This window comes from Larus michahellis, chromosome 2 (genome assembly GCF_964199755.1).
Source record: "Larus michahellis chromosome 2, bLarMic1.1, whole genome shotgun sequence".
Classification (NCBI taxonomy): Eukaryota; Metazoa; Chordata; class Aves; order Charadriiformes; family Laridae; genus Larus; species Larus michahellis.
In genome coordinates, this window is record NC_133897.1 from 19871549 (window position 1) to 19898338 (window position 26790).

The following is a 26790-nucleotide window of genomic DNA, read 5'->3' on the forward strand; positions in this document are numbered from 1 at the left end:
CTCCTGTGGGGATGATACTCTTTAGCAAGGAGTGATAATAAACAGTAGGATGGTGCTAACACTTTAAGCTGCTGCAGCTGTCTGCTAAGTGAATATGTGTCAACACCTTCAGACTGGAAGGTGAGAAAGTGAAATTATAGCTTCCAGTTACCCTAATTCTGCTTTTGTAACCTCTTTTATTAAATCACTTTCAAGGGTGGTTAAGGGACTCTGAGGTTTTGTTATGTACCTGAGATAACGAGCATGTTCCTGAAAGCTTGCCTTTCTTTAAGTTGCCAATCTTTAAGTTTTTTTGTTGTAACTATGACACCATATTTAGAATGAAAAATTACAGCAGCATAGCCTTATACATGAAAGTCATAAAAACACCCCAGCGTCTCAAACAAAAACATCTGCCACCAAAAAATAGAACACTGTGATTAAGAGGAAGAAAATGAAATACACAGATTAATAAAGATTTGCTGAAGTAAATATTCTTTTGATAATTACACAAATATAACCTTCTCAGAGTTAATAACAAGATCTGTTTCCTCAGCCTAGCTATGAAGTAATTTGTGATTCTAGGATCACATTTTCCTCTGTGATATTTTCATCTCCCTATTACAGTTTGAAAGCTAAAGCTAGAGAAATTGATTTGCCATGTAAGAAAAGTAAAAATGGAAGATTTGTCACTGTACCGATGTAGCTGTGCTGGTATAAATAGAGACTTGATAGATACTAAATGATCACTCTGAGTCTACTTGTGGTTTAATCTCTCTGAGACATTCTCTAAACCTGACAGCTTTCTACATGGATGTTAGTTATGATGCTAATTTAGATTTGGAGTTGGTACTGTGGCTCCTAAAGAAAAAGTGAGTACTACAAATACACAGAACTGATTTTATATAAATCATGGATTTCTGATGATGTTCTGCAGATTGACATGATGACTACAATGCGGAGAGTATTATGCAGCCAAGCACACAGCTACACTTCTTCGTTCTGCTTGGTAACAGCTTCTAAACAAGAAAAGTGTCCTGACTGTTGCCCTTCTCCACTCTTCAAAAATCTCAAGTGATTTTAATTCAGGTCTTTTCAACTTTTTGATAACTCTGGACTATAACAGTTTGCTCAGGGGCTGGGTGGCAAATAAATCTTTAAATGTTGTATGACAGTGAGAAACAATGAGGGAGCTGGACAGAACCATCCTGCAGATTGCCAGCAGCACAGCAGTATGCTTATTTAAAATACATATATATAATCTCTGGTCCAGTTCAGATTCAGCCACAAAGTAGTCTCTAACATCAGAAATTTATGAGGAACTCAAATTCTTCAGAAAATACTACAGGTTTTTAACTGTACGTACATCCAATGAAATCCATGTCAGCACACAGAATAGTAGGCAAGCACCTGAAATGAGGGCGACGGGCCTAAAGTTGTGACACCCTTTTAAGCACGGCCTTGGTTGACAAGAATCAGCATTTGGACCTTGAGACCTTTACTCCAGCTACTGGATGTAAGCTTTTTCCTTGGTTCTCCAGATGCCAACGCTCACGCCTGCTGCCCATGCCAGTTGCCGATGGACAACCAGCCCAGTCACCCCTTTTCAGAGGTCACTTCAGAGGAGTATAGTAAAAAAAACACCACAACCCAAAACGTTATTGTTTTGAGAGCACAAACATGACACGATCTTTCATTTCACCCAAGACCTTTACTATTTCTTACAAACACATTGTTTTCCTTCGTTCCCTTTCACAGAGACCTTCTCCAGCCTCTACACGGAAAATTACCATCCAGAAAAGGAAAAAAAATCAAGTCGCAGACCCCGATACTGACAGATGAATTAAAGAAAATGTTTACATTTACTACCTCCGCAGAGACAACAAAACCAAGCTCCCCCCAGCCTGGAGGCCGAGAGGCGGCGGCAGGACTTCAGCCAGGCCCCGTCCCAGAGCACCCCGAGGGGCGGCCGCGACCGCCGCCGTCCCGCCGGGGGAACCCTCAGGAAGCCGGGTGCAGGTCAGAGCTGGCGGTAGACGCCCTGGATCCCGAGTTAGGGCGGAAAACCTAATATGATTCCTGTGTGAATCCCCCCTGAAAACGCTCGGCGCGGGGGGGGGGGGGAAGAGAACGTCGCCGCCGCCTGCCGCCTCAGGGCGGGCGGGGGGCGGAGGGCGGTGGCGGGGTGCGGGCCCGGCGGGGCTCTGCTCTCCCCGACCGCAGGGCGGGTGTCCTGGAAGGCAGCCGGGAGCCAGTTCCTGCCCTCGCGGTGTCGTCTGAGGAGGTGGGTGGATTTTTTGGAGGGAACAGTAACCGCCGGCCTGGAGGCGGGGGAAGGGGACGGCGACGGGCTCCTCGCCGGCCCCAACAGCGGAGGCAGCAGGAGCCGCCAGCGCCGGGAGCGCCTCGTCGCCGCCGCGGGGCTGAGGGGCCGGAGCCCCGCGGGCCGACGAGTAAGAGGGGGGCCAGCGGGGGAGTCGGCCCGTCGCCGGGTCGCGCTACCGGCCGGGGCTCGGCGGCCTGGGGGCGGTTACCGCCCCTGCTCCTGTCAGGGCGGGGTCCGCCGTGAAGCGCTGGGGCGGACGCAGGGCCTTTCCGGGGGGGGGAAAGTGGGGGCCGTGCTTGGGCGCGGAGGCCACGGGCTATGAGGTGTCGCGCCGGCCCGGGGAGAGATCGCAATCTCCAGCGCGGAGGAGGCGGTTACTCCGCGCAAAGCCCCGCGCCTTCGGGAGGGCGCTGGCTGAAGCTCCTGGGCCCGCCCGCGGCTCCCCCTCAAGCTGGGCTGGGGCCGGAGCCCAGCGAGCGCCCCCGCCCGCGACGGCGGGGCGAGGCCGGTGCCCAGGTGGCCGGGGGCGGGCGGCGGGCGCAGCTGGCGCGGCGCGATGGCCCCCAGCACCGAGACGCCTTAATTGGCGGCGGCGGAGCTGGCAGCGGGGGGGCAGGGCCGGCCTGCAGCGGCCGCCGGCTGCCGCTGTCGGGGCGAAACGGCGCGTCTGTGCGGAGGGAGGCGGGAGGGGCGGCGGGCGGGGCGCGGTGGTCTGATCGCGGACGGCTCCGGCGACGTAGACGCGGGGCGGGGGGAGGGGGTCGCCTGCGAGCGGGGAAGGCTCGCCCGGGAGACAAAAGGCGAGCGGTAGGCTCAGCCTCACCGCTCTTTTGTCGCCATCTCCTAACCGGAGTTTGTGCGTTCCCCACAGCTCCCCCCCCCCCCCCCGCCCGTTACGGCCGGGGCGAGGACCACGGGCAGGCGGCGGCTTCCGCCCGGCCCGGTGAACGAGCGGCCCCCCGGCTGCCTGCCCCGTCGTCCACCAGTTGATCAAAGTTCAGCCGGGCCGAGGTGAGGAGCCACCGGCCTGTCGCTCCCCGCCCTGCTCTCCGCGGCCCGGGGCAGCGCTCCTCCGTCCCCGCTCCCTCCCGCGGCACGAACGCCCGTGTGTGTATAGCGAAGTAGGAGGGAGTGGGCGCCTCCCTCCGCCTGCCCTCTCCTCCCCGCGGCTGGGGCTCTGGATAGGAGGAGCCGGAGGAAGAGGAAGATGACGAGCGGGTGCAATTAGCCTAACAAGGGACGGGTGGCGGAGGAGGCGGCGGCGGCGGCCCCGCGCCGAGGACTGACACATCTGCTCTCTCTCTCCCCCCTTCCAGCCATGAAGGCAGAAGCCGGGGAGCGCTGCTGAAGCCCAGGGCCGTCCCGCCGCTCTCCCCTATGGCAGCTGCGTGAAGGGGCCGAGCCCCCCTCCCCCGGCGGCGGGGCTGGCCTCCTCGCCTCGGGTGTGCGCGAGTGGCTCCGGCACTGCTTCCCCCCTCCTCTCCCTTCCCTTCCCCGATGCGGGCTCCAGAGGATTTGCCCGTCCTTTGTAACCGGGAATGAAATAATGGCGACCCGGTGGGCAGCGGGGCCACCCGGCGGAGATGGAGACAACGAGCCCCCCCCGGGCGGTGGCGACGGCGCCGGCGGCCAGGTAAGGAGCGGCGGGAGCGGGCGGGACTCGGGCTGCGCGTACGCGGGCGGCGAGCGGGGCCGGGCGGCTGCCTCCCGCCGCGGGGAACGGCTTGGCTGGAGCGGGCTTCATGGCCGCCCCCTCTCTCCCTCCCTTTCCTCCCTCCCTCTCTCTTCCTGCCCGCCCGCCCCGGAGTTGGACGCTGGGAGCGGTGCGGGCGTGCGGCTCCCCGGCAGCCGGAGGGGAGGCTGCCGCCCCGGCCCAGGGCTCCCTTCGCAGGCGGGGCGTCGCTCCCGGGTCGGGAGCCGGGGGGCGCCTCCGCTGCCTCACGGGCCGGGCGTCGGCTCCGCTTCCCGCCCCGCGGAGCGGCCGCCGTCCTCATCCCTCGAGGCGGGGGTTTCCGTGGGGTCCGCCCCCCCCCCCCCGCCATCCCAGCCCCGCGGTCCGCTGGCGGCGTGTCCCCACGCTCAGCTTCTCTGCCTCGTCACCGAGAGACGGGAGCGCTTCGCTGGGCGGCACAGGGGTACGGCTTCGTCCTCCCCCGCGTCACGCTCAAACTGGTGCTTTTTAATAGAAATACGGGCCTGGCCTCTGCCTCCTTGTAGCCAGTACTTGCCCCCCTCCCGTCTGTACGCAGTGGCTTATATTAAACATTTCTCTCTATGCCATTTGTTGCTGGAATGGGTCGTCTGTGTGTTTAGTTTAAAAACTTCATAGCATGCCCTATGGTGGCACCATTGCATGTTCAGACTCGCAGCACAAGAGTTCTTAACGCAGAACTGTGTCTGATGCTTCCTTCTGTGCTCCCTATTAATAGTAGTAAATGTCTACGACACAACTGTAACCTCAGATCCAACAAAATATGTATAACAGTTTCAATGGAGTTGTTGTAAGATCTGTCTTAAACTTTATTTACAAAGACAAACTTGGTTTTGTATTTCTCAAAGTTAGGGCATATTGTGTCGAAGACTGTCTTAAACCTGTTTAGGGCTGTGAAAGGGTTGCTTTCATATAGATGTTCCCCTTTTGTTTGCTGAAATTGAAATACAGTAGAGTGATTTCAAACCTACAGAAAGTGTGGGTGGTGGGGTTTTTTTATATCTTTTAAGATTTTTTTTTTTTTTAAGACACCAAGTTTTAGTTTACTGCTGTCCTCAATTCACCCTCTTGCCTTGGTTTCAAAGTTGCACATATGGTATTGTAATATTTTCCTTCCTGCCATCACCTCAATTAAGAAATTCACAGTCTCTTAAAGCAGGTGGGTTAGGTGAGGACAAAATGTGAGCCTTAAGTAAGAAAACAGAAGACATTAAGATTTAAGACTGCGTGATTAATTGTGATTCTTAATTTGCATGTAGATCTAATCGTGCATTATTCTTGCTGATGTCCTTAAAAACGTAACTGAAAACAAGGCCATTTTTGCATAATGTGTCCTTTAATACTGTTCAAATAGTGTGGGAAGAGGGGGGAAAACCACATTTCTAGGTGTAAAAATGAAAATCTGCTTTTTAACTCTATCATATTGAGACTGCTGGTCTTTTGGCACTGACACTTGTCATAATCCACCTATCCCTACTGTGGTAAGCCCTAACAAGGCCTGTGGCACTTTTGGAGCTCATCATGTTAAAGGTGCCTAATTGGGGACTACTAATAGGTATGGAATTGCAAAATAGACTGCTCTGCCTGTTGTTTTGCCTCATACCTTGCAGTTAAAATGTAACTGCTAGAAAACATGCACTTACACTGATGATTGCCTTAATCACAGCAGGCCTGACATAATCTTTGTTTGAACATAGATGGCTCTCATGAATGCCTAATCAAGGTTGCAGTGCTTTCTCATTTACTTTAGTACATGTATTGCTGTGTGGCTTAAAGTTCAATTTATTTTCTTATAACTTCATAGATTGGTGTAAAATGCCAAGAGAGAGTGAGGATTTGTGACTTGGGGTCTGTTGTCTCAGTTCATTTGATTGAGCGGTTACTGTGTGTACAGTGCTTGATGCGCTACATGTGAACAAATTTCTTTAACTGACATCTTACTTTATTGAACAGTACGATCCACTTTTCTGTTGAAAAAATCAGAAAACATCTTTAATGAAACACAATTACTATAAAAAAGGAATTTTAAGTTTGAAAAAAAAAGTTGCTGCAGTTGCAGTGTTCTACAGTGTGCTAATACTGACAAGCAAGTCATAGCAATTTTGTGACATGATTTATGTTTTTGGGACACTGTATCCCATATGGTGTTTGCATTGTAATGCAGTATTAACTCATCTACATGTAATGTTTAGCTGTAGACCTATATATGCACAGCAGGTTGTCACAAGGAAGACTCCAAGCATAGCCCATGTTCATCACAGGCAAGGAAGTTGCAACAGAAATTAGGATTTTCAGCCAGTTAAAGATTTTGTAAATGTACAGCTATAATCATCAGGGCTTGATGAAAGACTGGAAAACTTTTCCTCTGGATTCAGGATTAGTAGTCAGACAAAGAAAGGGAATGTCTGACTGAGAAGCTAGCACTTCTGTGTATCTTTGCATACAGAGCTGGGAGAATTGAGGACGTACGATTGGACTCCTTTAGGTAATGCACGTGTTAGTTGATAACTGTTTTTTGTTTTGGATGCCTGTCTGCTCTGGCATTATGTTCCATTTGGTCATGCCTAGCCATGATTTCTATTTTTATTTTTGCCTTTTTTCTTTTTGACACTGTACCTGGTGGTCTTTCTCACTTCAGAGCCTCTTCACTGAAATGATTGTTGAGAACAAAGCTCGCTCATTCAGGCTCGAAGGCTCCCATCTGAACATACAGCGCCTGTTCAAAGGGACAGATCACGTATTCTGTGCTCTTGGGGGAGTTGGCAGAGAGGGCCGGGGACTCTCAGGGCTGTTTGCCATTCTGTTTGAAATCTGACACACGTTTGCAAATGGGTGCAAGAACTGCTGAGCTTATGTTCATAAGGACAGATAAGTGAGAGCGTGTTCTTTCTGCCTTTTAGATTAATAAGCATATACTATCTCTGTTTCGTCAGGTTGTAGTAGTGTTTTGCTGTAGTGATTAAGCCCTGCTGACAGTACAAGCAGTACTACTTCAGTCACAACATCCCAGTCCAGATTTAAGGCTGGAACTGACTTATTCGCTGGTGTAAACTTAATCACTTAATCTCCCTTCCTCTGCCTAGAAAGGCACAAGAAGTGATTTTTTTTTTTTTTTTGCTTTTCTATTCCTTTTGTGTTTGCCTTAAAAGAATTGCTCAACCTGTTTGTGGTATAGCTTTCTGTTAAACTGTATTAAAATAACATTCAAAATGTTATATGTAGGATGAAAAAATATTAATCACAGCATGTGTGGCTTTAAAAGTCAAACTTCTATTGTGAGCAATAAAACACTTATTGTAAACAACAGTTTATGAATACTAAAAATACTTTATCAAATAATTTCATTAAGAGTGTTTGATATTTTTCTGTTGGAACTCACTAGAGCATACATTTATTGCAAATTTCTAGAACTTTACTGCAAATGTGTGTTAAGAGTGTGGGGTTTTGGTTCTGTGGGATTTTTTTTTTTCTTAGCAGCTGAGTTGTTTAGAGATTCCTGAGAGTTTCTGTATTTGGCAATAATTAAGAAATACATTCCCAAAGACTTCTGCAAAAGAAAAGTCAGAGGTTATTTAGTACTTGCTTTGTAACCAAAAATACTAAATTTCAGAAAGGGGGAGAAAACCCCACAATATTTTCACTCCAGCACCTTGTAAGAGATAGCGCAATTGCGTAAACTGAAGAGAAGCCTGTGCTGGAAGGGTCAGGAACCAGAGAAGGGCAATGGTGATACTAAAAATAGAAAATGATTGGCATTCTCCCTAACAATAATTAATAGATTGTTTACTATTTTAACAACCCGGTTGGGATGACATTGGTAAACTTCGAGTGGTGACTCGCAGGTGTTATGTCTCTGTAATATAGGAGCACAAGCACTGAATGGCTGTATTTTGATCCTGCATTTCAATCTTTATGTAATTATGCCTGTAAACATGTAAACTGTTCTGGAACTCTATTGTTGGGTATCAGTGCTTTTTCTATGCCTGATGCTTAGAGGACGTAGGGGTTAACCACAATGTTAAAAATCAGAATTAGAGAAATGCATTTGTAAGTTGTTTTTTTTTTTTCCTTTGTCAAATAATACACAGTACCAAAACTAGTTGTTAGAAGTATATATTACTTATGGTGGTAGAGAATTCTGCACAAACCTTGCATCAAGGGAGAATAAATTCAATATAAATACCAGTGTTATCATGAGTAGTGGTTGCAACTATTCAAAAAGTTTGAGTCAAATCCTGTTTAATCATGCAGGCTTAACACTGACTTCTGCTCTCATTTATGTCGGAGTAAGCCTAAGATAATTTGACAGAATGTGGACTGCTTCCATGAGGAAGTATTACGTATCTGATAAAAGACAATATAAAGCAGTGAATAGTTCCTTCAAGAAAAGGAAGTTATCTGCCTTTAAATGTAGCTGCATGTGATGGTTTTTAAGTGACTTTTTGCTTCCCAAAAATATACCTTTGTTGATTGTACCACTTTGATAATAGTCTGAAAAAATGCAATTTTTGCAAGAGAAACCTGATGGAGTGAGGAGTATCTTGAACTGTGTCTGTACAAAATAAGTGCATTTATTGCATACAGTATATGCATTATAAGAGTGAACTTTAGTGAACATCAAAGCACTGAGTTGACTTTTCCTTGTATAAGCTATTTTTAATGATTTCTGTTATTAAAATGTGAAAATAACTTATCTGTTACTTCATATGTATTATTTTTTTGCCTGTTGTATTTACTTGCTTACACAAAAAACAATTGAGAGAACAGTTGGGGAAGAGAAGGTATTTCATCTTATGCACTGTATACATTTGTGTTCTTGTCCCACTTGAATGTATGAAAACACCTTCCTGTAGGGTGGATGACCAAATCATAGAATGGTTTGGGTTGGAAGGGACCTTAAAGATCATCTAGTTCCAACCCCCCTGCCATGGGCAGGGACACTTCCTGCTAGACCAGGCTGCTCAAAGCCCCATCCAGCCTGGCCTTGAACACTTCCAGGGATGGGGCATCCACAACTTCTCAGGGCAATCTGTTCTAGTGCCTCACTACCCTCATAGTGAAGAATTTCTTCCTGATACCTAATCTAAATCTACCATTTTCTAGTTTGACACCATTATCCCTTGTCTTATCGCTACATGCCCTTGTAAAAAGTCCCTCTCCAGTTTTCCTGTAGGCCGCCTTCGGATACTGGAAGGTTGCTGTAAGGTCTCTCTGGAGCCTTCTTCAGGCTGAACAACCCCAACTCTCTCTCAGCATGTCGTTGGAGGAGAGATGATCCAGCCCTGTGATCATCTTCATGCCCCTCCTCTGGACCCTCTCCGTCAGGTCCATGTCGTTCCTGTGCTGAGGATGCCAGAGCTGGACACAGTACTCCAGGTGGGGTCTCACCAGAGCAGAGTAGAGGGGCAGAATCACCTCCCTCGATCTGCTGGCCATGCTGCTTTTGATATAGCCCAGGATGTGGTTGGCTTTCTGGGCTGTAAACATGTTGCTGACTTGTAGCTCAGCAGAACAGTATGGGCTCTGAAAAGAGTAAAAGCTGGTCATCTTTTAAAAATTTTTTGTGAATACAGACATATGTTGCTGTGTAGATGATGATTAGAATATAAACATGCAACCTGTGAGCCTTATTAAAGGAAAAACTTTCTGTATCTCTTCCTAAGGAAGTCTCTGTAGCAGCGTTAGATTAGCCTGTTAGGAATATATACTGCTGGTGTAGCTGGTGTTTTTTTTTTTTTTCTCTGATAATAACTGGGAGAAAAATTAAGGTTTTCTAGCATTTGGAGGTTCTGCATTATTCTTCCTTGCAGTTGTTTGTATATTAAATTGCATAGGATAGGAAGCAGATATTAAAAAAAATATAGGAAATGATGTTAAATGAAAACAGATTTATTTCCTGTTGTTAACAGGGGTCATTGTTTTTAAAAAGCACAAGTTAGCCCTAGCATAAATGGTGAGGCTTCTGAATTGGTGTTGAGAGTCTGAATTGACAGCACTCCAGAAGTCAGTCTGATGGGCTGTTAGGTATAACTCCAAGGTTGTAGAAGGCGTCAGGGCCTATGATCTTATCAGATCCTTGAATTCAGGGCCTTACTACAGAGGAAGCGTTTGTCTGCCTACCATAATAGGTGAGAGATACATATATATATATATACACACACTAAATAATATGTTGTACCAAGCATGGTAGATAAACAGTGGATGAGGCTTATGCTGTCAGGTGAGACTGATGGATGAATGGGGATAATCCAGTCACACTGTGCTTGTTTGTTATACAGAATGTAGATTAATGTAAATACTGTGCATTTCTCCATGTCCAAATCTTGTCTTTTTTGATAAAGTTCAAGTCTTGTCTTTTTTAATATTTTTGCAAAGACACTTCTGTGGTATTTTTTCCCCATCACCTATTAATAGGTACATACAGTAGAAGTGCAGCTGATGGGTGGGAACAGCGACATCAAACGGGCTTTGACTGTGTTCATATCAGAGGCTCCACACATTTTGTAAACCTGAAAGTGCCCAGTTGTACAGTTGCAAGGTGGAATAAGATGCTGTATATACATGGTTTTTAAATACTTAAAGATTATTTAATGGAGAGGCTTCCTCTGTTGTGTTCTTCTTTTTGCTATTTTTTTTAAACCAGAGTGAAATGCATTCGTCCTTTACTCCAATTACATAGGAACTCTAGCTATTGCCTGAATTGTTTATCATCTTTCTTTAGTAATGGTGAAACAATTTTCTGAATCTACTGTTTTATCATTGCTGTTAGATTTGAAGAGTACTCTTCTGGGGAGATGATACTAGAGTTTAGAGATTGGATCACTTTGTAATAGGAAAGTAAAAACTAGGCACAGCTATATGCTTTGTTCTCTGAATCTCTTTATTTGTATTGAGGGGCTAGAACTACTCCATCTCTCTCAACTGTTACCGTTTTGTATGTCATCAGCGAATTGTGTTCTGCAGGAAATGTTGCTGCTTTATATTTTCTGTTCTTGATTTTTGCATTGAAAACTTGTAGTTCAGAAAGTATTTATGAGTGAAGCATTGGGAGCTGTTGCTGCAGCGCTCTCAACAGCAAGATGTTTGAGAGAGCCAGATACAAATCATGTTAGTAAATGTTTGGCTATGGGCATGAGAGATTCTGTGCGGGCATTTGGGGAAAAATAAAAACAGCTGTTTAGGTTTTGACCCTGGCTTGCAACCATGAGCATACACCTTTGGGAGTGTAGGTAGTAGGCTTATTTTTGTTCTAAATTCCTTTATTTCCATTTGCCAGCAGCTGCTGCTTTGCTGAGAGAAAATGAGGTGCCTCCTTAGAGGCCACGGCTAATTACAGATTGGCTGTTGGTGGAGGGGTGCACTTTGAGATAGACATTTTCTTTTATGTGTGTGTCATTTGCATAATGTGTTAGGACACACAGTATGGACTGCATTAAGCATTAGCAAATACACTGTAGGGAATAAGCTTGCACTGGCATCACTGAACTGGCTGGGTGACATAATCTTCCTTATTTTAAATTCTGAGTTTTGTGCTTTTTTTTTGCTTGGAGGGCCAGGGAGGAGAAACCAAATAGAAAGCTTTACATTTTATTGCGAGAGATTTTTAAACACTTTTGAGTAACAGTTGCAGTTGGTACAAATCAGTTGAAAACAGAAACCTGAGCTTGTTTCTGAAGTAATGTGGTCTTTCTTTTGTTGTTTTGTTTGTTTTTTTTTCCTAATAGAAATGGTAGCGTGCCCTCCTACTTATATCTGTTTATACTTATTTGTATACTTTAACAGTGTACTATTTCTTATTGAAATTTAATTACAAATCACCCACCCTTGGAAAGAGTGTATTTTATCCTTTTCTATTTTAATTTTTCATCTAACTATACAAGACTTTTTATGTTACACAGTTGTTGAGAACATAAGAGAATGAACACTCAAGTACTAAAAAAAGTGCTAAAAAAATCCCCAAAGCTTCTTAGACTGCCTTAATGTTAGTGTTGAATATATAGATGTTCTGTACTTCAAATATTTGTGTACTTTTTTTATTCTAAGTGTGAGGGCAGAAAAGGCTAAAATAAAAATATTTTTTTTGTGACATGATTTAACACTTTGAGGTGAAGAGGTGTCTTGGGTACTACCTGTTCTGACCATGGTAAGAGCTAAAAGAGAATCTTTAAATTCTCAGAAATGCCTTCTAGATCATTTGGCTTGTGACAGACAGACACTGTCTACCCAGTGATATGTTCATGGTATTGAGGCAAACTTCTCAATTTTGAGAACTGAGCTCAATCTGTAACTTAGGTTGCGTTTTTGTATTCGCATGGAGAGATGTCATTCAGAAACTAGTTTATGGAGCTAAAGTCACGAGGATTTCAAAACCATAAGACAGTTCCAGTTATTCTTGAGGAAGACATGATGTTTTAACTTGTGCAAGGACTGCCCTGTTGTAATGGAACATGGAAGTGGTTGATTTCCTAAGAAACTTGACTAATATTTAAATACAATTCTTTAATTAAACTTAAAGTCTATTATAGTTTAGGAATGTTTAAACTCATATGTTCTCAGTTTTACCATGTTTAAAAGGACTAGAGTTCAGTTGGTGCTTGCAGGGGTGCGCAGAACTGTCAACATTTCCTTGTAATGCAAGAATCAGAACCGAAATGTTTTGTTGTTGTTGTTTTGGCCAGTGAAAGAAGCAGCAGATCTAGAATGTGCACCTCAAGCAGGTGGCCCTTACTCCCTGTAGGTTCTGACCTGTTTTTGTGAGATAAAGATCTGGTTAAGGTTATCTCTGAAAGGAATGCCACTGTTTTCGTGTAACAAGCTGTCCCATTGCACTTCATGCTTTGTTATTGTTGCTGTGCTTTTCTTCTCAGCTCTCCAATTTTGATGCAACTTTAATAGGGAGCCTGTGACTCTGGTGAAAAGTATTCCCATGTGTAGCCACAAACATTTCTTATTCATTAGTAGTTGTAAAATCTTACTTGTTCCTTCTTGCATGCATTTTAAAATTTTATTATCCTCAATCACCATGGTAAAAGGTGAGTAAGTAAACTTTTCCCAGAGTAATCAATTTTCATGGCAATTTTACAGGCCTTCTGCTCCATTCTGTGTACTTATGCTATTTTCATATGGGTCTGTCTGAATACAGTCTCACATTTTCTGTTCAGTTATTTTTTAAAAATTTGTTGAAGTTGTTTCGTAGCTGCCTATGGGGTGGAATTTGAACATGATCGCCTTGTCTTAAGGAAGGAATAATGAATGGCTTGTGTACTGCTCGTGGGGTATTGAAGTATCCCATCTTGCCAAATTAGCATTAATATGAACGTTTGAAGAGTGAAACAAGTTTACATGAATAGTCTTCAATGTTTCTCGCAATCTATGCATCTGAATCAGATGCTGGAGTAATTCAGTAGCCATAAATAGTTTGGCAAGGTGGTGTTCTGATCCTGATGTCATGGAGGTAGTCTTACAAGCTCGTTAATTGTATCTCTTTTGTTAGCATTTTAACTTTTTAAAAAATGAGAAGTAATATTACTGCTTTTTAAAAATAACTGCATACCTGACCAAAATGGTCCTTGTAGCCGAGTTTGTGGAACAAAGGGTTTTTCTGTATGCAAGTGTTACGAAACATGACGTTGTATAATGGATGCGCGCCAATACTGGTAGCATTTCATAGCCCATGCCCTTTAGGTGTTGTTTTTCCTGACTACTTTATAGGTGGTTTTGAGTAATTTTCTCTCTGTTTGCACTGTGACTGAAAATATGATTCAGCTGTACATCTAAATAGGCCTGATAGCTTTCTGCTGTTTTCATGAGTTAAATGGCAATGGAGAGGTAAAATGCTTATTTTTCTGTCTTCCCTTTTTACAGAATTTTGCTTGATGATGTTGTTGTTCATGTTAGTGAAGATGAGTTTTCTGTGAAGAAATGTAGAAAGACCTTTTGATGTTCATCACTAGTTGATAAAAAATAAAAACTCAGGGTGCATAAATGTCAAGTAATATGTCACATATGAAATAACTGAGGGGTAATGATTAACTAGGAGCTCATGGGTGAGGGCTTAGAGTTGTGATAGATAACTCTAAGGATTAAACAGCAGCTTAATGTTCTGTGTTGGTCAAAAAAGCAAATTGTCATCCACTTCCTAATAATTTTGAACAGTTAACGTTCTCTGTCATGCCTCAGTGTATAAATCCATAGTACACTTGGAGCTAGTATGCCTAGGTCTAGTTCTGTTCCTTCCCCCTTCATTTTTCCCCATCTCAGAAACAATACACTAGAGCCAGAAAAGTCTCAGAGAAAGGGCGGCTATAATAATGGAATATATGGAGTTGATTCTGTACCAGAAACAAGTAAGGAAGCTAGGACTTGGCAGTTTGGGAAAGAGGAAACTGTGGAGATGGAGACATGGTAGGTTTCTCCATTTCTCATGAATTTTTGTGGATCAGCGTTTTACTATCTACTCCAAGAACTTGGGCTGTCAGATGAGCATGGTGGACTGAGAACAAGCAAAAGGAGATGGCCCTTTGCTTAAAAGATAGTTAAGCTTGTTACTCTGCACCATGATATTTTGTGAGCTAAAAGTGTGTGAGTAAGCTGAAGGATAACGCAGATACATTTTTGGAAGGGCAGTACTTACAGAGTTACTAAATACCCTCGTAGTAGAATGAATTATGGATTTGCGAATAATTGAAGCAAGGAGGGTATTGTAGTGATGCTTGCTCTTGTGTTCTTTCCTAATTATCTGCAACTATCTGCATTTGGTCACTGTTGGAGATGGGCTAGGTGGACCTTTAATCTGACTTACAGGTGTTCTTGTATGTTACGATGCTGGTTCCATGATAACTCATCAGGATTCCTCCTGCTTTCAGGAGGATCTGTACTAAACCTGTTGAAACAAGGCAACTGTTTGCCATCAGCATCAGGAAGTGCAGTTTTTCAAATATTCAGGACTTGGACCAATTTTTGCTTCTTGAAGGCACAGGCTATAGATCAAACTTAGACTTTGTTTTTACTCGCTTTTGTGAAAATTGCTGTTAACTCTTATTGCATCATATGGGTGTAATGTTCTCCAGTTTTGATAAGCTAAATTGAAATGCACAGCTACCTGCTTTTGTATTCACCCCGTCTCTTTCTCCATCCCCCCTCCCAGTTGAAGGAGAAGCAAGGTGATTGTGTGGCTTGTACGCACAACATAAATATGCTGTTGTCGTTCTCATTGCTTTTGTACTTGTTTGCAATCAGGCAAGTACTTTTTTTTTGTCTGTTGAATTGTTTTCTGCGTTACTTCTTTTAGGGGACTGCATTACATTGCAAGACTTCATTCTTGATTCCAATTCTTGCAAATATGCATCAGCAAAACCAGTAAATCCTCAAGAGCCAGTGGAAAACTCCTTTCTACTTCTGTGGTAAATAATGCTACTGGGTTTTTTGTTTGCTGCAGAATAGTTACTCCTCTTCCAGTCACTTCAGTTCTGTGGTACCAGCTTAAGGAAAGGAAATGGCACTTTGAAGGGCTACGCAGCAAGATACACAGCTTCAAAGGCTGCTGCATGGAACTGAGTAGCGTTACAGGTAGGGAAAGAACTGGAGGGAGAAGCTCTACCTGGCAAAAAGGAACTTCTCCCTTTCACCAATCCTCAAAATCAGTTATCAAGAATGTACAAAAAAAAAGTAAACTTTTGCCTAAAGAACTGTGAAATGAGGTGGCCACAAAATAGTTTTGCTGAGTTGGGGTTTTTGTCTTTTGTGGGTGGGCAAACCAACAACCCCCACACCCCAAAACTATTTTTAAAGCTAGATCTAAAATGTTAAAAGGCATCTGTGGCTAAGATGGTTTCTGCTCTTGTAATCAGTGATTCACGACTCTGAGAAACTAAATTCTTCAAGGTGAGTGAGTAGAGACAGTGGTAATATTAGACAGTTACTCAGCCAGGCGTGTTCAGGGTAAACAATTCTCACTGGTAACTTTGTATGTAGGGAATCATTTTTTCCTCATTTCATTTAAACTGGGGAGTTGTATAAATTTATGGAAAAAATCTTGCGTTCCGTTTAAGACTTACTTCTTGGAATTCATTGATGCCTGTTTTTCACACTATCTGGCGTGAGTTTATTTGGGAAAAAGATTCTCCCCCTTGCAACTCCCTCCACATGTTACCCTTTATCCATTTCATGGCCGGTTGTCTGTGGCTTAAATTGTGGATGATGCAACATCAGTCAGTGATGTAATGGTTGTCTGTAGGCTTCCTTGCAGCTCACAATGGGAACCTGAAGTTTGGAAACAGAATTTTATCTGTGTATTGTGTTCTTTGTCTGCTGTGAGGGAGGTGAAGCACAAACACCTCAATCGTCTTTGTCTTGTTTTGGATAGAGCCAGAAGGGTGAATCATAATGTTTTAGTGTGGGATTTTTTTGTTTGTGGTTTTGGGTTTTTTGGGCTGGTTTTTTTTGTTGGTTTTTTTTTTTTGGTGGTCTGATGTTGTGTGGGCTTTTTTTGTTTGTTTGTGTTTGTTGGTGTGGTTTTTCTGCCTTTTTTTTTTTTTAATTCAAGCCATTAATGCCACCGGATGAGTTGAGGGGAAGGTATTATGTGTGAGATTAAGAACAGGATTTGTGGGAGTGACTTGACCTTAAATTCAGTTAATACTATGGTCACTTCCCCCACTTAGATAATCTGGCCTGGCAGATTTCTCTTTGTTGCTTAGGACCATGAGCTTTCATTCTTTGGAAGACTCTTGTAGTCTTCCCTACTTTTGTAAGTGAGAAAGCAGGGATTACAAGAATATGTCCTCGGCTGAGTATTACTGGCCTTTTCAACCCATGAGGAGCAATGGTGGTTCTTCCTCTGTATTCTTTATCACATGTCGCAGTTGTTTTTTGAGGAACTTGTTTTTTTCCTCCTGGAGACTCTTCTTATTTGGGAAGGGAGTGGGACTAGTTGCATTTTAGAATGACTCACTACGGAAGGATCTTCCAATTAATTAAAGCCTTTCTGGGATAATTGCACATTCTTTCACAAGCCTGTTTTTTCACTGTTATGTTATTTTACATATTGCTATTACAGAATGGTAGTAGAGGCTTTACTGTTCCGTTAGGTTTTTTTTGTACTTTGAACTCCATCCTGTTCCAAGAAGTTCCATCATATTTATTGCTGAAAATGATCACAGTCCAAACTATTTTTTTTTTTATTTGCAAGTGCTGATTTAGGATAGATGATTTCAGAAATCATAAAAAATACGTGTGTAGGAAGACATCTTGTGATGGCATATGTTATTAACAGGGTTTTTTTCGTAATTGAAAAAAAAAAAGAAAAAAGTATTCACAGTCTCATTTAAAATACTGAAATAGGAGGGGAAAATGACATTGTTCCTACTTCAAAAAGTAACCCGTGTTAAGTCCTTTCAGCTGAAGATTCTCATGGACTTCAGCAGGCTTTGGATCAGCAGTTCTAATAAATGAGCCTTTAAAAAAAGCCTTTAATTCTTGCAAAAAACAGTTGTGTGTATTCTAATACTGTTCTTTAAATAAAGCTGACTGCTTTTTGTATTATGTGCTAGAATATAAATAACTAACCTTTATCGTATATTTTCTGCAAACCTTCTTTCAGAGGAATTGGTGCCAGGTTTAAGCACAGATAACTCTAGCAACTAAGATTTTCTTCAAGTATTAGAGTAGAAGGCCTACAAATACAAGTTCTATTTCCTTTTATAATGCAAAACCAGATATAATATCCAAAATCTGACATGCTGTTATATATGAAGTCACAACATGAAAATATGAAGAATGTTGTAAAAACAATAGTATTTTGAAATTATTAAACACATAGTGGAAGTAGATACGTTTGTTTTGGGAACAAAAAGTTGATACTTTTCTGTTACTCATGTTAGTCAAATTTAGCTTGTCTTTTTAAAGGAAATCTGGGAAGAATAAGAACTGCTTTTTTGAATGTCTACAACTTGAAAGAATTATAGATGCTTCTCCAAAACTAGGCAAATAAGACTTCTTGCTGTAAACGTAGTACAAATTATGAATTTATAAATTGTAAATTTAATCTAAAAAAAAAGGTATATATTCTTGAGCGTCTTTCCGTAGTGAGTCATGGAATGAAGTATAACTACAATTCATGTAGTGTATCCTTCCAGGATTAACAAAGTCTGCCTGTTTTAAGAGAATTCTCTCTTCCTGTTTGTTTTGGGGTTAGTTTGTTTTTTTCAACTTTATAAAACCAAGATTTTAATCTTGGCAAAGTAAAGCTTATAGAAGCCTTATGTGCAAGGGGCATAGGTATCACACCTGGAAATAACAGAATGGATGGTTAATTGTACTGCTTAGGCACTCAGCTGGAAAAGTAGTAAGAATGTAATAATGCTCTATTAAGAAACACTGCTCTTAGGAGTTTTTTATTGCAATTGAATTTTAGCTGTCCTTCTGCTGTGTGATCCTTTTGCAGCTCTTTGTAGTCAGCTGTGAATTTTTGAAGGCTTTTTTCCTGCCTCCTGTTGGGCTTTGGCTAATGAGGTTGGATTAATGTGGAAACACACCTTATTAAAGAACATAGTTATAAATTTGGTAAGTAGGTTTTTGTATAGCCTGAACTTCAAGTAAGAGGTAGTCAGAAGACTGCCCACAGCGGCAAAATACAGGTATCAGCTGATATGTGATAACTAGCTGTGGTACAAAGCAAAGGCATTTCTTTGGTGTTCACATGATTTCACACAGAGCCTGGAAACCACTGCTATACCTGCTGCAGTTAGTCTTTGATATTAGATCTTTCTATGACTCCAGAGTTTCTGTTTCTGAAATCAATATCAAGGTGAATTTGTTCTTCTGTTTCCTTTTACCTTCCCTATATGTGTGTGATAATATGTTGTAATTGTAGATCCTGTAAGTGGTTGCTGAAGCCAGAAGTTTGAGAAAAGGATGATAGTTGCATGAATAACACTTTCAGTAAAATTAGATGAGAATGACAGGGACAGAATGGATTCACCTTTATGCTTACCTTTAAAGGCTTATGCACATGTTAGCCGAGAGTACTGCCGGACATGTTGGACATGAGCAATTAGGGAATGTTAGAGAATTGAGCTAGAATGTGGTGTTGTGCCAAAAAACAGTCTGAACCTGATTTGTCTGCTGCTACTGTTTGCGTAGCTGCTGCATAATGCATTCTGACCACTGAAAATAAGGCGTGGAGTTAAAAACAGCTTTCACAGTGTCAGTGAATCATTGAGGGTGAAAAGTGCTTCCAACCTCATCATTGGAGATCACTTAGACTGCCTAGGACTGTGTCCAGGCTGCTTTTGACTCCAAGGATGGAGTCTCAGCAGCTTCACTGGGCAGCCTGTTCCAGTGTTTGATCATGCTTACAGTAAAAGGGTGTTTATTTAATCATAGAATTGTCTAGGTTGGAAGGGACCTTTCAGATCATTGAGTCCAGCCATCAACCGAACACTGGCAAAACCCATCACTAAACCATATCACTAAGCACGACGTCTACCCATCTTTTAAATACCTCCAGGGATGACGATTCCACCACTTCCCTGGGCAGCCTGTTCCAATGCTTGATAACCCTTTCACTGTAAAAATATTTCCTAATATCTAGTCTGAACCTATTTCAGTTTGTGTCTGTTGCCTCTTGTCACTTCATTTTTGTCCCCACTGAGAGACTCTGGCACCTTATTCTTCACCTGTCTCCCTGCTTCCTCCATCAGGTATTTGTACACCTGGGTAAGTTTCTGCCCTGCCCCACCAGGACTCTCCAGGTCCCCTCCCTCAGCCTGCTGGCTGTACTCTGCTTAATGGAGTCCACCAGGCTGTCAGCTTTCCTTGCTGCAAGGCCACATTACTGAATCATGTTCAACCTGTTGTCCATATGGGAACCCTAGGGCCCTTTATGCAAAGCTGCTTTCCAGATGATTGTCCCAAAGCCTGTTCTGGTGCTTGGGATTATTCCTCCTCAGGTGCAGGACTTGACATTTCCCTTTGAATTTCATGAGGTTCCGGTTTGTCCATTTCTCCATCCTCTCAACATCTGCCTGAATGGTGGCATGCCCATGTGGTGTACCAACCATTTCTCCCAGTTTTGTATCATCTGCAGACTTGCTGAGGGTGTACTCTGACCGATTATCCAGGTCATCATGAAGAGGTTAGTTTTGGCCCCAATATTGACCTCTGGGGCACACCACCAGTGGCTGGCCTGCAGCTGGACCTCTTGCTGTAGGTCATAACCCTTTGAGCCTGGCAGTTCAACTAGTTTCCAGTGGAGCTCACTGTCCATTTATCTAGCCCATACTTTAACTTGTCCATAAGGACATTATGGAAGACAGTGTCAAAAGCCCTCCTGATGTCAAGATAAACAACGTTTGCTGCTCTTCTCTCATCCACCACGCCAGTCAACTCCTTACAAACGGCTGTCAGGTTGATTAAGATGTTCTCCTCATCGTAAATCCACCTTCTTGTCCTTTGTGTGTTTGGAAGCCTTTCTTGTTGCCCTTCATGTCCCTTCCCAGATTGCAATCCAGGTGGACTTTGGCTTTCCTATACTCATTGCTGCATGCTCAGTATCTCTTCCTCCTGGATGTCGTGGGTCTTGCTTGCGATCCTTGTGTGCTTCCTTTTTACATTTGAGTTCAGTCAGAAGCTTCTTGTTCATCCATGCAGGCCACCTGCCACCTTTGCTTGACTTTTCTGCGCACTCATATGGACCATTGTTGAGCTTGGTGAGACACTGTCCCAGGTTGCCCAGAGAGGTGGTGGAGGCCCCATCCCTGGAGACATTCAAGGCCAGGCTTGATAAGGCCCTGAGCAACCTGATCTAGTTAAAGATGTCCCTGCTTACTGCAGGGGGGTTGGACTAGATGACCTTTAGAGGTCCCTTCCAACCCAACAGGTTCTATGATTCTATGATTGGAGGGGGACATCCATGAAAATCAACCAGCTGTCCTGGACCCCTCATCTCTCTAGGGCTGTCTCTAGGGATCAGCTTGGAAGAATCCCACAGAACAGTCATGTTCTTCTGAAGTCCAGGGATGTGATGCTGCTATTTGGCCCTGTTCCCTTCTCTCGGGATCCTGAACTCCACTGTTCATGGCCACTGTAGTGAAAGTTACCCCTGAACTTCACACCCCCAACAGTTCTTCCTTGTCTGTAAGTATGAGGTCCAGCAGATGTCTCTTCTTTTTTGGATCCTCAGTCACGTGTCAGGAAGTAACTTTCATCACATTCCAGAAATTTACTGGATTGCCTGTGTCCTGCTGTGATGTTAATAAAATGATTTTAAAAAATAATATTTTTATTACATACACTTTTCGTGAATACTTTCTGAATTGGTTTTGTACAAGGTAAAATAGGCACTGCCCTCACAGACTGTTGGCCAGGAACTTGTACAGAGGAATTAAATGCAAAGAAGAGGCAGTTTCATTAGAGGATTCATCTGTTTCATCATAGAACAAAATTTAAATGCCAGGGTATAAAATTTGTAAGAAAACCAGTGAAAAGGATTGGTAAAGGACTGTTAAATAAAGCTGATACAACAGTTTGCATTCCTACTATTAAGTAGCTTTTAGTTACTGTTTTATGTCTGTTGCATATTCAGAATCTGGTTGAAAATAATTTGGTAAATTTTGCCATTTTCATGTCTTGCTGCAAGTTAGTGGTGTGCACGTCTTGTATCATTGTTTGACATAAAATATTCTGAGCAAGCAACTTGTGTTTTTAGTTCTTGGAATTTCTGCTATTTGATCTGAAGTTGCAGTGTGGTGATTTTTAAAAAAAAAAACAAACCAAAAAACGTTTCTCACTTGAAAGACAAGGTTAGAAAATACATAGTCCTTTTACAGACGTAGTAAAAAATGAAAACAAAGACCTCCGGAAGAGAGCCACTTCTCTAGTACCAGATATTTTTGCACAGTCCTATTACTGTCACTTATGTAATGGAGAGCTTGGCATGTGCATAGTAGTGTTTCGTGACTGATAGGTCACCGTGTGCGTACTCACACTTGGGACAAGACTGGTAAAAGACATTCCTAAGATGCACTGTGAACTTACTATGACACTAAGTAAATTTGTTGTGAAGGATCAGGACCTGCTGTTGACTGAAAGAAGGTTGTGGTGATACAAGGCAGACTTTCTGCTGAAATACAAGCAACTCTGAATTTAATTCACGTGACTTGCTGTTTGTTCTGTAGTCAAGCTGTAGTCTTTCACTAGTAAGCCTCCTGCTTGCTTCTTGGTTTCTGCTAGTATGTTTGGTGGGGTTTTTTTTCCTGTATTCCACACATTCAGTTGTGCTTGTTTTTCTTTAATTTCTTTTTGAATGTTGGAGTTTTCAATAACTTGTTTTGTAGGATTTCTTGGCTGTAACATTAGTACTCCCCTGAGCACTGGCAGGAGTCTGATACCTGATACGTCATGATTGATTCAGGACTGGCTTGTTAAAATGGTATGTTTTTCTTGAAAATGTAATTTCATTAGGTTTCACTGACAAATTAATTTCAGGCTTTGAATATAGCTCTTGCAGACTGTCTAGAACTTTTTGATGGCATTTTGTGTGGTGTGTTCCTTCACATACAGAAAATTTGTTGGCAAGTGAACAGCTTTTTAGTTTGAAGTATACTGGTTCAGGTGGATTTATGTGCTGTTTCCTGGGTTTGTGCACCTGGATTTCTGGCTTAGGTTGTTTCATTCAGTCTTTAATTATTAGGAGTTTCTTTGAGATTTCAAGTGCTAGTATTTATTTCATATTTGCTAGGAGCCTTTAAGGGTGGGATTTTTTGCCTTTTTTGTTTGTTTTGCATTGTAGCCCTGAACTTTTCAGTTAAAAGATTAAAATAGTAAAAAATCTTTGACCCTTAACTCTATCCAGCTTTTGCAGAACGGGAACCTGTTATTCAAAACATACTTTGTGTTTTGTATTCAGTCCAGGGGGAGAGTTTTTATCATGATAAATATTACAAATTCGATCATTCATGTTCTATTAAGTTCTTGGTTGCCTCTGTATGATGTTAATCACTTCTGCTGTTGTGCAACTTAAAAATGAGGACTGGTTAATGTCCTCTCTCACTCTGCTCATAGAATCATAGAACCATAGGGCTGGAAGGGACCTCTGGAGATCACCTAGTCCAACCCCCCTGCCAGAGCAGGGTCACCTAGAGCAGGTTACACAGGAACGTGTCCAGGTGGGTTTTGAATGTCTCCAGAGCTGAAGACTCCACCCCCTCTCTGGGCAGCCTGTTCCAGTGCTCTGCCACCCTCAAAGTAAAGAAGTTCCTCCTCATGTTTAGGTGGAACTTCCTATGCTCAAGTTTGTGCCCATTACCTCTTGTCCTGTCCCCGGGCACCACTGAAAAGAGCCTGGCCCCATCCTCCTGACACCCACCCTTTAAGTATTTATAAGTGTTGATAAGGTCCCCCCTCAGCCATCTTTTTTCCAGACTGAAGAGACCCAAATCCCTCAGCCTTTCTTCCTAAGAGAGGTGTTCCAGTCCCCTAATCATCTCGGTAGCCCTTTGCTGCACCCTCTCCAGCAGTTCCCTGTCCTTCTTGAACCGGGGAGCCCAGAACTGGACACAGTACTCCAGGTGTGGCCTCACCAGGGCAGAGTAGAGGGGGAGGATGACCTCCCTTGACCTGCTGGCCACACTCTTCTTGATGCAGCCCGGGATGCCATTGGCCTTCTTGGCCACAAGGGCACATTGCTGGCTCATGGTCATCCTGTTGTCCACCAGGACTCTCAGGTCTCTTTGCACCGAGTTGCTCTCCAGGAGGTCAGCCCCCAACCTGTACTGGTGCATGGGGTTATTCCTCCCCAGGTGCAGCACCCTACACTTGCCCTTGTTGAATTTCATAAGGTTCCTCTCTGCCCAAATCTCCAACCTGTCCAGGTCTCTCTGTATGGCGGCACAGCCTTCCAGTGTGTCAGCCACCCCCCCCAGCTTTGTGTCATCGGCAAACTTGCTGAGGGTGCACTCTATCCCCTCATCCAGGTCATTGATGAATATATTGAAGAGGGCTGGACCCAGTACTGACCCCTGGGGAGCACCACTCATCACTGACTTCCAACTAGACTTTGTACCCCTAATCACGACCCTCTGAGCTCTGTCTTTCATCCTGACCTCTTCCTACTGAACCATTACTTTCCCCATTGTTGGGGTTTCTTTCCATAATTTAGTGCATGGCAAAGACTTTCTCTTTTAATGGGTAAAAGACTTGAGAAAGGCTCTGGAATTACATGCCAGTTTTGCAGCTCTGGAGGGGATAGTTCCAACAATTCAATGAAGAAACAAATTAATACTTACTACTGTGAGTAATGCTGGTGGTGTAATTGTTGTTGCTATACCTGTGTAGCGTAGTAATATAGTTGGTCATACTTATTGTTCACAACATTTGCGCTCTGTCATCTTCAAAACATGCTGGTGCCATTCCCCATCTGTTTGGTGTTATTGAGGTTCCTCCCAGAAGACCATGGCCAGTTTTTGGCCCTCCCTGAAGGACAGGACGCACTGGAGAGAGGGATGATGTTCAGGGGCTGGAGAGGACTCCAGCTTTGCTCAGCCTGGAGCAGCAAAGGCTGAGGAGGCAGCTGGATGGGGTCTTCAGCCCCTTGAAAGTAAAGAGGCAAGAGGGAACAATTTCAGTAAGGGAGCTTAACTCCAGGTGGTTAAGCACTGGAGCGGGTTGTGGGAGGTCCTGTAACCTTCCTCTTTGGAGACTTTCAGGATTTAACTGGGCAAAGACCTCAAAAGCCTATTTATCAGTAGTCTCCAGTGACAGTGACCGTATTTTTCTTTCTCTAAATAACCTTATGTTTTGTTACATTGTAAAAACCTTATTGGCATGTGCTTTCTAATAAAAATAAGAGGTATTTCTTAATATATTTATGCCAGGAAAAGGACACCTGTCTGAGTCTGTAGAGTTCTTTCTTAAAAAATTGTGAAAATGGAATTATATTCACTGCAAAACACTGACTTCTCTGTCACTCTGAGTTTGATTTTTATTTTTTTTTTCTGAGGCCCACCTGTATAGTACTTCATGAAGAATAAGTTTTCAGTAAAGCTCAGCAGAACTGTGTTATTTTGGACTAGTGGGGGTGGTGTCTATTTTAGAGGTGAAGGTGTTTCAGGGCTAAGAAAAAAATAACAGATGATTCATCTTGATCTTAAGTCTGTCTCGAGAACTTCAGTGTGATGACTGAAGAGGAGATGGCTTTTCATCATCCAGCATGAGTTTTGACTAGGGTGATGATTAGGTCAAATTTATGGTTCCTCTTTATCGCCTATCTTTACAGGATTAAGTTTTAGTAAGGAAAATTAAAAGAAAATAAGAATAAGGTTGACTTTCTTAGGAGCTATCTGGTCTTTATGGCTCCTGTATTAACTACCTTTTTGCAGGATCAGTGCTCAAGTAAAGCGAAGGTACAAGTCTGCTTTCTAGTTTCTTTCTTCGCTTATCCTTATGTTGCTTAATTCCAGAAATTGTATTTTAAAATAAGTTCTTGGAAGCCCTTTGTGTGTTTTCTCATCATACTTTAATTTTTTAGTGTAAATCATTCTCTTTTGTCAAGATCTCAGGAATAAGGAGTTAGAAAGATAGATCTGAGATCAGCGTGCTTCCGAGAGTGATAACTCCACCATTACCATGAATGATTTAGGCCATCGTACCGCAGATACCATGCTTGTCCTTCATTTATTAGTGAGATTACTTCAATGAATGCTGTTACTGGTTTCAAAAAAAAGTTAAAGCTAACATACGTATTTGCATGCAGGGTTAGAGATAGGCTTGTGAATAACTTTCAGCTTGATGGGGTGGAACGCTTTTGGCCAGAGTTTTGATATGTCTCTGCTTATAGCCTCTCATATTGGTAAGCACTCTAAAATATTTTAAGCTAAAAAAAGTAAGATTTTTGCACAGTTTTCTCCTATATAGAAAGTTGATAGGAAAACAAAATTATTAGATAGAGTTAGAAGTTAAGGGAAGGTATCTCCAGTCCCTACTGACTAGAACAGAGCAAGTCCTTGCTTCTAGACTTCATTTCAGATGAAGGTTTTTATGTATTCATTGTTATGAATTGAACAAAGATCACTACCACTCAGAAACCAGATTCCTCTAGTCCCTAGGAAGTTTTTCTTGCATCTCCTCTGAGGCCTGGCTGCGTTTCTGGTGCTGTTCTTACAAGTCTCTTGCTGAAGTGGTTCGCTGAAGTGGTTCACTGAAGGGTCAAACAGCAAGCAGTTAGGTTGGCCAAGCCCATCACTTCTAGAAATAAGTCATGTAGGCTTTTCATGTAGACTTGACAGATCATTTGGAAAGTGAAATGTATTTATTAGATTATTTGTTTTTAAGCTGGTGAATGCTAACACGAGCAAACTTCTGTTTCTTAAGATGCTGCCTACTTTGACGCGTCCTACGTTGAGGGAAGGTATAGTATTCTCTATGTCTTACCTTCCAGAGGATACGTTGACTTTTTTTTTTCTTTTAAGAGTCTTGGAAGGAAGAATTGTGCCACCAGCATAGTGAGGTTTAAAAGTATAATTCTAAGTGACACGTTATATTAAGATCTACTTAGATACCATCCCTGTGGAGTTACATGTGTTGAGTCTGTGGTTTTCTGCAATCAGTGTATTTCCTTTTAGTGGTAACCACTAAAAATTACCCTGGGTTCACAGTGTAATTGAAATTTTGAGGCCAGAGGGTGAAGCCATTGACTTCCTCTGTAAATGTAATGGGGCAGTGCTTTTAGTTGAGGAAAAACAGGTCTTTACCAGTGCTACAGTAGTATTTTGCATAA

General features: G+C 42.8%; 1 protein-coding gene across 4 annotated transcripts in view; it reads left to right on the forward strand.

The window, feature by feature from the left end:
• The first annotated feature begins 2137 nt into the window (after positions 1-2137).
• ARHGAP21 (Rho GTPase activating protein 21) overlaps positions 2138-26790 on the forward strand; it is a 127346-nt gene continuing 102693 nt past the window's right edge. Inside the window, exons 1-2 of one of the 4 annotated variants that reach the window (XM_074574449.1) lie at positions 2138-2263; positions 3622-3938. In XM_074574449.1, coding sequence (XP_074430550.1) covers positions 3852-3938 — 87 coding nt within the window. In that variant the 5' untranslated portion in view covers positions 2138-2263; positions 3622-3851. Of the gene's footprint in view, positions 2264-2311; positions 2433-3056; positions 3317-3492; positions 3939-26790 lie in introns of those variants that run through there. The other 3 variants (XM_074574447.1, XM_074574450.1, XM_074574451.1) reach the window with 3 other exon arrangements.